The 13,775-nt window shown below is 47.9% G+C and overlaps 1 protein-coding gene across 2 annotated transcripts in view; it reads left to right on the top strand.

Moving 5' to 3' along the window:
• The window catches only part of CAMKK1 (calcium/calmodulin dependent protein kinase kinase 1), a 90,929-nt gene extending 78,024 nt beyond the window's left edge, over positions 1 to 12,905 (top strand). For both annotated transcript variants that reach the window (XM_041399566.1, XM_041399567.1), the window contains exons 13-16: positions 2,484 to 2,571; positions 3,784 to 3,912; positions 4,209 to 4,312; positions 12,196 to 12,905. In XM_041399566.1, coding sequence (XP_041255500.1) covers positions 2,484 to 2,571; positions 3,784 to 3,912; positions 4,209 to 4,312; positions 12,196 to 12,268 — 394 coding nt within the window. In that variant the 3' untranslated portion in view covers positions 12,269 to 12,905. The remainder of the gene's footprint in view (positions 1 to 2,483; positions 2,572 to 3,783; positions 3,913 to 4,208; positions 4,313 to 12,195) is intronic.
• Positions 12,906 to 13,775: the final 870 nt, after the last annotated feature.

Raw genomic sequence — 13,775 nt, 5'->3', positions numbered from 1 at the left:
CCATGTATTTGGGTTAGCAGTCAGCTTACAAGTGACTGTTCCCATCTGCCTCTGCAGTAAGTTATTAACATTTAATGGGCTAACTAGGTTGTGCTGAGATCTGTTCCTTCATTCAGGCATTTCCTTCAGCCATAATTGGGCTGCATGATTTATGTGGATTCCTTAGTGACCTGTTCTCCCAGTCTAAAAAAAGCTGCACCCTGATTAGGTTGTTGGAGGAGCTGAGGGTTACTAGGTGTTGACAGCTGTCCAAACCACATCTGTTTGTTAGAGGCAGCCACAGAGACATGGAATTCACTGGAGTGGATCCACCCTGACCTCCCAGAGAATTAGCACCTCTCTATAGTGAGAAGTATTTTGGTTTCAATTTATTTCACCATGGCTACAAAAGACACATTCCTGTTTGCAGAGTGCCCATGGAAACTCATTGCCTGTTTCCTGACAACCTTTAGGACAGATGGATCTGACTGTACCGGTGTCACCATCCTGTCCCTTCCCTTAGAGACACCAGGATAAATATTTATGGCACTGGAGTTCTCATTCATGTCACTGAGTCCTTGGCATGACACGAGGTAAATGGGCTTAGCTCACGCTCTGAGGATCCTGGCGTGACTAAAAGCAGGCTGAAGTTTCTCTTCAAACGTGTCAGCAGAGCCAGCAGCTCCCTCCTGGTGAAGCCCAGGACGATGTTCCCTGAACTGCAGGCACCCTGTAAAGTGATCTGGGTGCTGGCAACCCTCCTGAATGGATGCTGAGCTCTGTGCTTGGCATCTCCCTGAGAGCTCTTACAGGACTATGGCTGTGAGGAATCCCAGAGAGTGCAGGCTTTTCAAAGGAAAAATGCTACCAGGCACAGTGTTCACACTGCTGCAGACTGGAGAGAAGGGAAACCTGAGACAGGGTGATGTGATCTGTTACCTGGCCATAACCCACCTGACACTTTGTGATCCTGTTGATGGGGCTTTTCCCTAGGACTTCAATCCTGTGTTATGTAAAAATCAGTCTGGTGCCCAGAAATGTTAAGTGATTTTATATTCCATTTATTTTATTTCGAGTAAAGCTGTTGACACTTTGGCACAGAACTGATTTAAAGTATTTTTTAAAATGCCATCTCACCTGCATCATTGTGGTGTCTGGAAGGAATCTGTTCATTCTGGGCTGCTGAATGCACTGTCAGTGCCTATGGCTGTTCCTCTGGAGCTTATCCCAAGAGCAGCACCGGTCTTTCCATTTCAACTGAAATTATCACCCAAGTCTCTGAGGACTCATCCTGTTGTTCCCCTTGTCTGGGCTCTGCTGCCTGTGTACAGCAGAGCCTTGATGCAACTCTAAGTGTTTAGACTTCAAACTGAACCCCCTTTTTGCCTCTGAACAAGCAGCATTTCCTTGTGGTTGTTTGTAAAGATCTCATAGCCAAAGTCCCAATAAAATATTCATGAATTATTAAACAGCAGCTCTGTTTTCATCAGACTGAAATATCCCTTGCTGTGATGTGGTTTGCATTTTGGTTTGTGATAGTTTATTCCCTTCTCTGCAGAGGAGGTGGGCACAGCACCTGGTGCTCACTCTTGTTTTCAGTCTCAAATCCAACCTTCCTGGGGAATGACATTTTGTGCTGCTAAGTTCCATCTCCATGAAGAAGCACAATTCTTCTAGAGTCATTTGTGACACAGACTTTCAACTGCCTAATACAATTCAGTCACATGCTGGCATTTTAGTGCAACAGCACTTTGATCATTCAGATCCTGCATTTTAAAGGCATCTCCTGCATCATTAACCACAGGAGTCATTGCAGCCTTTGGGCTGCAGCACCAAGGGCTCCATGTCAATAGAGTGGCTTCTGGGTTCAGGTGCTCTCATATTTACATCTTGGAAATAGTGTTAAAAATTTAGATATATTTCTCTTATTTGCATTTGTTCATTCTCTGCTGTTGTTACCCCAAGGCTGAGCTTTGCAGGTAGGGGATACTGAGTTACAGGCTGCCTGCAATCTGTGTTCTGGAAGCAATTTAAATAACACAACCTGCAAGCTTAGCTGGGGACTTGGATGTCAGATGGGGGTGTTCTATCCAGCATACAGTTGCTCATGATGCAAGTTCAGGAAATCAAGCTGTGCCCCTCTTGATTCACAGAGTTCAACTCCAGTTCTGCCCTCAGGAGCACTTTGTTGTTCCAAATCTCCCCACAGAAATTCCCCTATGTAGTACAGTCTTCAAGAATGTCCTTAGACCCCCTTCACCTGATCCCTCATCCTGCATTTTGAGCGTGTGCTGCTGTGTTAGGGGGCAGAACAGGATAACCAAGACAGGATAACCAAGCCCTGCAGCAGTGACTCTGTTGCCTTCCTTTTTTCCAAGCCAGCTTTGCAGAGAAGGTACCTCCTGAGCAGAGCAGATTCTCTACCAGGTACCTGCAGTAAGAACTGTGCATTGCTGCATTTACAACTCCCTTGTTAACTGTGTCCTGCTGTTTTCTTCACTCAGAGCACAGATAAGTGACGAGCTCAAGGAGCTGATACTGCGCATGCTCGATAAAAATCCAGAAACAAGGATAACAGTCCCTGAAATAAAGGTAAGACATTATCTAATTGATATTAGAGCTTTTAGTCTCAGCTGATTTTATGTCCTTTGGTACCTTCTAATGAGGCAGAGCTGTCCCCACTGTTTGTGCTGGGAGCTGTCTCTAGCACCCTCCCTTGGAGAAGGAGAGCACTCATTTTGCAGCCACAGCTCCAATACTGCTTCTTGCTCAGGGAATATTGACAAAAGCTTTCTTGTTTGCTTATTTAAATGAAAACTACTCAAAAGCTGGCTGATCTCAGTGAATCCCTGGGAGAATCAGCATTGTCAGGGGAGCTGCTAGCTGCTGAGCCTGGGCTGGCAGTGTTGGATGTGCATTCCAGGGACTGGATGTGTGTTCCTCCGCTGGTCCTTGTGTGGCCAGTGGCCTCAGGGCAGCACATTTTTTTTTTTTATCACCATTATTTGGGAGATGTTTAATAATAGAAAAAATGAACAGGCCTGGCAGAGCACAATGCTTCACACGTTGTGGTTTCATTCTGAGTTTGTGTGGGCTTGCTGTCCTCCTGTCACCCCTCACCAAGGCTTTAGACCTGCTGGAAGATCTCAAAATTTCCATAGAGATCCCTCAGCGTGCTCTACAGGGCAAGCTCTGCTTTGCTTTGTCCCAGGCCAACACCAGTATTGCCACCAAAGCTGACACTAGAAAGGCTGAGCTTCAGGAAAAAATTGTGACATCCCTTCCCTCTATGCCCAGGAGGCCAAAGGCAGGTTTGGAGCTGTATTTATGGGATTTCACTTGACAGCTCTTGCAGGCACACTGTGAGACCCTGTGGGTAGAAGAGCAGAGCTGAGTGTCCCTGGCTGGTGTCCCTGGGGACTTGCCTTGGACTCTGACAGAGGATGTGTCAGGCTGGGCTCTGTGCTCAGCCCATGCCCTCAGACAGGGCTTTCCTCCTGCTCCCAGCCAAGAAACCATCCCATGAGAGGCAGCAAGAAAAGGGGGCTTTGCTCTGCTGCATGCAAGACAAAGAATGAAAATGCTCCAGATAACTCAGGTTGTCAAAGTGTTTCAAACTTGATTCAGAGAGTGCCATGGTGCTGGTGGGTGGCAGCAGGTGTGACAGCACTGAGCCAGACTGCAGCCATTTCCAAGGAGGCTGGTTAGAAACCACCTCTGGCAGTGGGAGAGGGAGTAGTAGTGACAGCAGTGAGGCCTGTGCCCCGTTTCTGTGGCAGCCCAGAGCTGTGTGTCCCCGTGCAGGTGCACCCCTGGCTGAGCCGGGGCGGCGCGGAGCCGCTGCCGCTGGAGGAGGAGCACTGCTCCGTGGTGGAGGTCACCGAGGAGGAGGTCAAGAACTCTGTGAAGACCATCCCCAGCCTGCCTGCTGTGGTACGTGGGAAACACACCACCTCCTCTGAGCAGGGGGCTGGGCTGAAGCCTTCAGCTGCTGGAGGAGGTTTGGAGAGGGGACATGTGTGTTCCTGGCATGAAATCTCAGCAGTCTGACCTGGTGGGAACTTCTTGTGTCTGACTGCTGCAGCAGCCTGGCTCTCTCAAACAGCTTTGCTTCGTGCTCTTTGCTGTAAAATGTCAGCTGAATTATTAAAGAAGCTGTTGTTCCTTCTTTGAACTGGCTTCCAGGAGCCAGTCCTGCTGTTCTCACTGCTCTGTTCTCTTCCTCAAAGATCCTGGTGAAGGCCATGCTGAGGAAACGCTCCTTTGGGAACCCCTTTGAGGTGCAGACGAGGAGGGAGGAGAGATCCATGTCTGCTCCAGGGAACCTGCTGATGTAGGTACCTACAGCCGTGCTTGGCTCTGCAGCACAGCCTGGGCCAAGGCCTGTGGGGAGGAAGGGTGGGGGAAGCACTTTGCAAATCTCTTCTGTAGCATTTAAAGGCAAAACTCCCATCTGCATCAAACACTGGAGATAAAACCTACCTCAAGTCCTCTCAGATTGAAGTGCAGTGTAATGCTGCAGCCTAAAAACTCTTTTATAGATGCAGTTCTCTCTGTAAGATAGGTTTGGCATAAATACATGTAAGGTGCTAAACTTGAGTCTGTTTTTTCACCTGATAGTTTATAATTCTGTGATCAAAGATCCATTACAGATTGCTGAAGTGAAATAAGTTTAATTAGGTTCTAGTTCGGATATATATTGGAGGGTTTAATTCTTCTCTCCTTTCTATGGACCACAGAAATGGTACCAAATGAGCAGTTTATGCAGGTTTTTTAACACAAAATGAGATTATGGGATTTGACCTGGGGTCTGGGACCCAAGTCTGGGCAGAGACATCATGGTCAGACAAAAGAGAACACTTTGAAATTGCCTTTTCACTCAAGAACACATACAGTGTTTTTTTCCACACAGTTTTTTGCCAGTTAATGAAATAGTGGAACACATTGCAAGGGGATACTTTGGAGGGTGGGTATAAATTACTATATTGGGATTAAAAAGGGAATAGAGATCTTGATGACTAATAGATTCATCATCAGTTTTTAACCATGATGATGTGTACGGGGATGGGGAGAGAATTCTTCTGTCCTTTGCTTGGTTCTTACTCTTTCTCCTTCATTTTTGTCACTGATTCCTTTCAGAGCCAGGATTCTGGGTCATCAGTCCAGTAAATAACAGCTAGACCAGTAGCCTGATCTGGGACAATTGTTCTATAAATAAAGTTCTCGCCCCACAAGATCTATAAGGCTGTGGCTGACAACAAAGCTGTGTTGTCCCAAAATGATTCTTTTCCACCCAGAATCCCAGTCCCATTCCTAGCAGACTCCCAGGAGGGTGTGCTGAGCCTCACTGCACCACTGATAACACAATTAGAGGAGTCTCTGTCTCTCACAGGTGTATGGGGATTTCAGGGCTCAGCTCAATTAAGGATGATCATGTTCTAGGTCCCCAGCTGGGTATTGGAGACTTAATGAAGACTTTGTCTTGCTGTCCACTGCCAGACACCAGTTTGGCATTTAAACACCCTGCTCATGAGTGCTGCTGTGGGACACATCTGGAGCATGGCAGTCACAGCTCTTAGCACAAGGGATTTGCCCTGATTTGTTTCTCTTCATTCAATGGCTTCCAAATTAGTTATTGCTAATTGGACACATGTCCCTACTCACATCTTCACTATCATTCCTGGTGACTGCATTGCATTGCTCTGAAATGGGGAAACGTTTACTAAATTTGAAAAAAAATGTATTTTATTCTTTCCACTGTCCCAGACAGGTAACTTGGAGAGCAAGGCAGACTTTCTTTTCAAACCCAGCCTGAACTGATATTTCAGGGTGGTAACCCTGGGCCTGTTTCCAAAAGGGACCTGTTCCCTTCTACCTTCATTTGAGGTGCTTGAAAACTCACCCAGGTGGTGGGAAAACTCCTTGACCCTTGATGCTGGTTCCTGCCTGGAGCTGGGGGCTTTAGTATCTCCTTAAAACCAAAGTTCATTTGATCTCAGGTAGCTGTGAAACTTCTGATCAGCCACATTATCAATGTCTTGTCCTTTATAAAATATTCTTAGGCTTTCAAGATGAGCTGTAAGCCTCCACTTTTGTCTCCTTTTTAAAGTTGCTATTCAGATTTTTTTCAGTTCATTGAAACCCAGCATCTTTCCCTGTCTCAGCTCATTCTGGTCCTGTGTGTTTTCAGACTCCTTGTACAGACTAAAAGATTTATTTTTATAGTAGTGTGTCATTTCCACTGTTGTGCTGCTGTGTCTGGTGCCCTTAGTTTACAAAGCCATGCCAGGCCAGGGAAGGAGCTGCAGCCATGCTGGGCTGGCCTCTGCCCAGCTGTGTGAGCACTTAGAAATATCCAAAATCAATATGAATGTGCCAGTTCTCCACTGCACCAATCCCTGTGCTTAATTTCTCAGTCTCATGCCATCAGTGCCAATTTTTGGCAGTAATAATTGACTTAATCCTAAGTTATTTCATGCACAACTGGAGCTTTGAGAACCCATCTCAAAACTGTTGTTTAAAAGAAAGATACTTGCCAAGTCTCTCCAACAAATGGTGTTGTATATTAAACACCACAGCAGGGATGCTCCTTTTAAGGCATATGGATTAATATTATTTCAAACTTTGGAAAACATTTTACTGACTGAATCTAATGAAAATAACTTCAAATTTAAATAGATGTGTTGGATCTAATGACATTAATCTCAAGTGAACCACAGCTAAATGGGAAATATTCATTGTTCAGTAAGTTATCTCTTGATGACAGTGTTATTTCCTCTGGGGCAAACAGAGTAGACACCCAGCTCATCCACTTCTTAATTCATATTGCTTGTTCCCTGGAAAAACCACCCTTGCTACACATATAAAGTGCCAATGTTATGATTTGAGCTGTGTTAAAATAAGTTTCAAGTGAGTCTGGATTTCTGTAAAGCTTTAGGATCATGCAGGAGCAGATAATATTGCTGTAGTAAGGCTCTGCAGAGAGTTTCTGCATGTCCATCATGCTTGTAGCTGCACAGGGACCCCAAAATTGGGACCTGCCAGAAAAGCAGTGCCTGCAGCCATCACTGTGCTCTGGACATGTGGCTGCCCTGGAGGAACTGAGAAAAAAATGAGCCACACATTGCCAAGCTCTCCTGCACAGAGCTCCTTGTCCCAGTGGCAGGGTCTTCAGAGGGACATAAGTCAGATTTTGTAATATTGCATCTCCTTCTGGTTGTAGGTAGGAAATAACTTGTTGTGTTTCTACAGAAAAAGAAAAAAAAAAGGAAAGCAATTAGAATACTCCAGTTTCACATTCAATTTATTTAATTGGGCTGAATGTGAAATTGCCAGGGCCCCACTCACCGCTGCTTCAAGCATCTTACATCCGTGCCATTTCTGAGGATACACTCTGTAGGAAATCCTCTGGCAGTGAGCTGAGCTCTGGTACCAGAGCTTTCTGCTATTTGATGCCTAATTGATGACTCTTAAAATGGAGCTGTCCTTCAAGCTCACTCTTTGGGATTTGGAGAGGAGGAAACTAAATAATGTGAATCTTTTTGTAATTTCTCCCTGCATTACCTACACAGCATGCTGGGCTCTGTCCCTGGAAATGCTCTGGGCAGATATCTGTGGTAGCAGCAGGGCTTTCCTGCTGTGGCCTTGATGCCTTTAGAGGACACCATTAAGACACCACTGATGTGAAACAGTTCTGAAGTCAATACTGGGAGGACAGGACATTTTTTTAACACTCTTTAGACCGGGAAGAAGTGAATCCTCTCCTAGCTGTTATTTATTGCTCTGTTTATCAGCACTGAGCAGTTTAAAAGGCAGATGTTCAGTGCAGACACACTCAGCAGGTGGAGGGGAACTAAAAGGATGATGCCCCATTTAGCAGTCGTTGTTTTGCACACCTAGAATGGTGTGAGAGCTGCCAGCTGTCACCTCCCTGTCAGCTGGGCAGTGTCACTGGATCCTGCCTTTCCTGCAGGATCTCCCAGGAGAGGCAGTGATTCATGGAGTCTTACAGATCCTGCAGACCATGGCCAGGTTCAGGCCCATCATTAATGGTGGCTGCAGAAGCAACTGATGTTTTCTAATGTTCCAGCTCCAGAGTATTTTTTAAGCCCAGTTCAGCATTCACAGCTAAGTTCTGGATTTCTGGTAGCAGTGTTTGCTGCATTTCTTCTGCCTTCTCCACATTTCTCCTAACTGAGTCAGCCCTGGTTTCACCACATTTTATTGCTCTCATTTATTGCAAGTACTACCTATCAAATTAATGGCTGTGTTTTGACAGACCCAATTTACTTTCCCATTATGGCTGCTAATACTGTTGATGAAATGTGGTTGTCAGCTCCTCTGTGGGAGATCAGTTGGTATTTAAAAAGCCTACCCTGTTTCCAATCTTCCCAAAAAGAGACCAGAAGGGTCACTGCCCTTAGGGGCATATTGTCCATGTGGGTTAGGCACAAGGAAGCTAAGGGGGAAAAGGAGATAAAAAAAAGTGAGAAGTGGCTGGCCCTTCTGGTCTCTGAGCAGAAACAGCTCCTCCCAAAGAGAGAACTGCATGTTTGTGGGAAGAGCCATGCCCCACATGCAGGTGGGTGTCCTCAAAGGGCTGTGGCACAGGATTTTCCTCTGGAATGATCCACCACCAGCAGTGAGGGGACCAGTGCTCCTGGGGCTCTGCCCCATTGCACAAGGGATACAAAAGCCCAGAGGTGGCAGGGCAGCACACCTGGACACCAGCAGTGTGTGGGGAGCCATCTGCAGCTTTCAGCAGTGGTAAGGGCTGGAGAGGGTTTGTTCCAGTGCTACCAGTGCCTGCCTCATCTGTCCTTAGGTAAAGGTGGCTGATGTTCCATCCCCATTCCACTCTGCACTCTAGGCTGGACAGGCACAGAAATACAAGCTCCTTCACCTGCTGCCATTGTCTTCATGATCACTTTCTTCCTTTGTCTCATTGTTTTGCTCTCAGGGACAGATTCCTCTTAAACACATCTGTATATTTGCATCCATCTTTAAGGTAATTCCATGTCTGTGTTTTCCCTGGGTGCTGTAGAAACCTGTGTCCCCTGCTGAGCCTGTGTGATTTGTGTGGTAGTGAGAGCATTTGGCTCCATCCTTCCTTCCTGTAGGAGCAGTTTTACTGCAGTCATTCTGTGTGTGTGACACTAATGTTTATGTATACTTTTTATTATTATTTCTATTTGTGATTCTTTGGGCTGCTTTTAGGGAGGGAGGGGTGAAAAAAACCACTTGGGTTTTAGCAGGAAGTGGTGCTCAGCTCCATTTGCAGAGGGAATAGCTACAGAATTTGGGAAAGGCTGAGCTTTGGAATTTGAGTTTAATATTTAGTAGTTATGCAAAAGAAAGGGCTGGAGCCATCTCTCCTCCAGATGCTCCACCACTCCCTTGTGCTTCTGCCTCTGCTGCAGCACTGGGAGGGCTCAGGGCAGACCAAAACTGGTTGCTCCAAGTGACCACCCCAGCCAGGACTTCATCAAAACGTGATCACTTGTTCACCACTTGCACAGACCCTTCTAGGAAGTGTTGGTCCGGTTAATTCTGTTAAATAACAAAATAACATTAATGCAAACCATGATGAGCTGCTTACAGACACCTCAGTGGGAAGTCGTAGGATCCAGTGGTAGGCAGGACACAGCCTCCAGCCAGGCTGGAAGATCTGGGCTGAGAGACTGGGAAACAACCACACATCTCTAAATACCTTTGGGAGCAGCTCCAGCACTTTGGAGATTCTGTCTGGCCTGGTTTATTGCTCTGAGACACATGGATGGGCCAGAGCCAGGATGTCACCTGCTCTGAGTGAGGAAGGACTTGCAGAGATTCTCCAAAAATAGCCAGGAGAAGGCAGGCAGAGGCAGATGGGGAGTGCTGTGGTGCTACTGCCTCCTGCTGCTGCATTTCCGTAGGGAGGAAGGGACTCAAGCAGCCTGCATTGAATGGGGGCTCCTGGAAGAATTAAGCACTTGCCAGGGGTGTGTGTTTGTGCTGTGCTGGTTGTCCCACAGCCTCCCTGTCCCGTGCTCCTGTGTTTGGAGGGCAGAGTGGGGAAGCTCACTCCTTGTGGGACATGAAACTCGTGTGAATCCCCAGTGGCTGTGATCCCCCCACAGCCATGCACTCTCCTGGGTAACTGCACAAACCAGGCTTTGCTCCCCTGTGGTTTACAGAATGTAGGAGAAATAGAGTCTTATTTCTCACCAAGAGTTATTTACTGGAGATTCTCATCCAGCCTCAGGCCTCTCAGCAGCAGCCTGGCTCCTGTGCAGACATGGAGCTCTGGTACTGCATCTCTGCTGCTTCACAGGCAGCCCCAGCTTTTTGGCTGGTGTTTGCCACCCTGAGGGTCCTCTTAGCCTGACATGGAGGTGTTTGGAGAGGCAGAGGCTGCTCAGAGTGGTGGGACAGCATTGAAGACAGCCCTGACAGGAACAGGATCAGCAGGATGTGCCAGACAGGGAGCTGGGCTGTGCTGAGCTGCCACAGAACAGAGCTCCTGCTGCTAAATGAGGTGATCAATCATTTGAAGAGGGAGATGACAGGCACTGAAGGCAGGGCTGTTCCTCAGCCTTCCCTGTCCATGGGTTCAAGGTCAGGTTTATTGCAGAGCTTTGCTGAAGTGAAGGGAGAAGGGAACATGATTTTTGATCATTTCTGGTTTCTTCAAAAATTAGGTTAGCCCTGTGTGTACTTTGTGTTGTTCCTAGCCAGGAAATACCCCCAGAGCCCCCAAACACTGTGTCCTCCAGGCACATGCAACAGCACTGACGCTCCACTGCCAAGCTGGCTTGTCCATGCAGGTTCTACAGAATGCCCTGGCACAGGATGCCCAGAGCAGCTGTGGCTGCCCCTGTCCCTGCAAGTGCCCAAGGCCAGGTTGGATGGGGCTCGGAGCAGCCTGGGAGGGTGGAAGGTGAGGTGTCCTTGCACATGGCAGGGGATGGACAAGGTGATCTTCAAGGTCTCTTTCCAACCCAAACCATTCCATGATTCTGTGCTACAGCCAGACTGCTGTGAGCAAGGCTGGACACCTGGGAGAGACAATACTTGGAAATGATCACCTCCCTTGTGTTGTGGATATCTTTACGATGGAGAAATGGGTGTTCTAGGTGAAGTCACCTGCCTGTGATCAGTTTCTGCTGTGGGTGGCACCTGGAGGTGTCTCCTTTTCTCCATCCAGGGACAGTCACATGCTGTCTGGGGGGCGCTGGGCTGGGTGCAGGTGCTGCTCCTCGAGGGTGCCCTGGAGTGCAGTACAGCTCAGCCTTCTACATAGGAAAACATCCAAAGTTAGGAGTAGGAGGAAAAGGCTGAAGTTAGTGTGGTGTGTGTTCAGTGCAAGGAAGTGACCTTGGCTGAGGTTTTAGGGCTGCTGCTCTCAGGTTTTGGGGACTGCTGTTTTTGGGGACCAGGCAGACTCACAGAAACCAAAATCACACAGTTTTTGTGTAGGAAAAACTGGGTTCTGGTAGAAACATTTAGCTTTACTGCCATTTACAGCAGCACTCTGGAGAAGCAGCTGTGGGAACAACCCATCCCTCTGATCTTTATTTAAAAAATCAAATTAAAGGAGAGCAAGCCAGAACTCTCCAAATGCAAACTAGAAACCATGCTGCTGGTCTGCAAGACTTTCCCCTAAAACCATATACCTCCTCATGAAGAAGGGCATTCAGGGAAGTGGAGTATGACCAAAGGGGTATCGGGGACAGCCAAAGGTGACACAGAGAGTCCATCATCAGAAGGCTTGAAAAGCACTTCATTATTGGAAATCTACAGTTCTTATAGAAACAATGGTGGACCTAAGACCTGATTGGCCTTTAGGAATCTTCTCTCACACTACTGGTGAACTATGAATAGCACACTCTGGAGAACCATATCTATAAACAATGGTTACAGAAAGAGAGATAATAATTGTTGGAATTCTTTCCTCTTAAGTTTCCCACAGCTTCCGCCCAGCTTCCCAGGATTTTCCTGGGAGAACCATGGCTCTCTCTATTCAGAGGACATGTAATTACTACAGTGGAGAGATCAGTTTTTGGGAGCAGGTGTCCAGGCCAAGCTGCCCATCCACAGGGCATCGTGCTGGGATATTGCTGAGTGTTCACATAGTACCAGCACAGCAGGCTGGTTCATTGCTACTCCCTGTTGATATAAACCCCCCCTGCCTTGCTGTGTGCCCACAATGACTTTCTTTCCTCACCACCCGTGCAGAACACAGGGCAGCAGAGAAGCAGCCAGGGACCCGGAGCTTCCCGACGTGTGCGAGGACGAGGCCGCGGCCTGAGGGCGCGGCTGCCTGGGCTGGCTGCCCTCACCCCCTCATGGCCCTCACCGCCCAGCCCGGGCCCTGCACGGCAGAACAGAACCAGCCCGAGCCCAGCAGGAACAGAGCGAGCCAGGAAAGCTGGGTTGGAGGGCCTGGGCTGGCTGCCCTCACCACCTCATCCCCTCACCGCCCAGCCCGGGCCCAGCAGAGTGGAACGAGCCAGGAAAGCCGGGCAGGAGGACCTGGGCTGGCTGCCCTCACCCCCTCATGGCCCTCACCGCCCAGCCCGGGCCCTGCACGGCAGAACAGAACCAGCCCGAGCCCAGCAGAGTGGAGCGAGCCAGGAAAGCCGGGCGGGAGGATCCGAGGAGCAGCGGGAGCCCTGCACTCCTCCATGCGTGCCTTGTGCTTCACCCCAGGAACGCGGCTGTGCTCCTCTCAAGGGTTCTTTTCTCCCCAGAGACGTTCTCCTTGTGTTTTTGTGTTCTCTACTTCAAGCATCAGGGGGAAAAAAAAATGGCATTAAAGACTGGTTTTACGAGTCTCCTCGAGCCAGGTCTCATAATGTCTTGGAGATCTATTTCACACCCAAGATAGCTCAGCTACCTTAGAAGGCATAAAATCGCAGGATGGCTCCTGTGGTAGTGTTGGAAAATAAAAGGTTTTAATAAAAGGCAAAATAACAAACTCTTCACAGAGAAAAACCAAGCCAGGTGTAAGAGTCCTTGCCCCTGGTAAAACACCTCACAAAAGTGATTAATTTCTTTGTTCTCTTCTTTTTCTAGTGAATTGCTCTGGCAGGACTTTTTGGCTCCTGTCCAGTCAGCTATCCTTAAGTTTGAGGTGAAGTTTGAGATGCCTTTTCACCTAATCGAAGAGAAAAACTTCAGGGCTTATTTCCTTTTTAAGGGGACAAAGGACAGTTTTGTCACTCCATCAACAGGGGGCACATTCCTGTAGGAGGGCAACTGTTTTATTTAATGCACTTGTGTACATCAGGAGTGCTGCTCCTGGTGTGGAGATGAAGGCAAAATGTCTTTGGATATCAGGGAAATGAGGATGAGATCTTGCTCTTGGAGAGAACATTGTCCCTCTCTGTGTCTTTCTTTCTCTTCCCTTTTCCTGTGGTCCCTCAGTTTTGCACAGTGTAAGTCTTGCTCCCAGCTGTGGCTTTAGTCAGGGCAGTGCTGTAAAGCAGAGGAGTCACACGAGATTCCCTGGATGTGCAGAGAGCCCTGGGATGGCACAGAGCCCTGGAGCATGGGGATATGCTGCCACACAGAACAGCTTAGTGCTCCAGGGACATCTGCCAGGGCTGCTCTTCCCACAGAGCTGGGAATGCACCCAGTCCTGCACCCACGGACCATGGTCTCCAGCTGAAAAGAGTGGCAGATTTGGGCTTTATTTTATTTCATTTCCTTCTCTTTGCTTAATCTCTTGTGTACCTGATGCTTTTAAACTTTAATTTCCTGAAAATGACCCAAATTGGGAGAGGTTCCTGGGATGGAAAATGTTGGTGGAGGGT

The sequence above is a fragment of the Onychostruthus taczanowskii genome, unplaced genomic scaffold (assembly GCF_017590055.1).
Source record: "Onychostruthus taczanowskii isolate IOZ18803 unplaced genomic scaffold, ASM1759005v1 scaffold165, whole genome shotgun sequence".
Taxonomy (NCBI): Eukaryota; Metazoa; Chordata; class Aves; order Passeriformes; family Passeridae; genus Onychostruthus; species Onychostruthus taczanowskii.
Note: the sequence above shows the minus strand (reverse complement) of the source record. Positions and strands in the feature narration are given on the sequence as shown.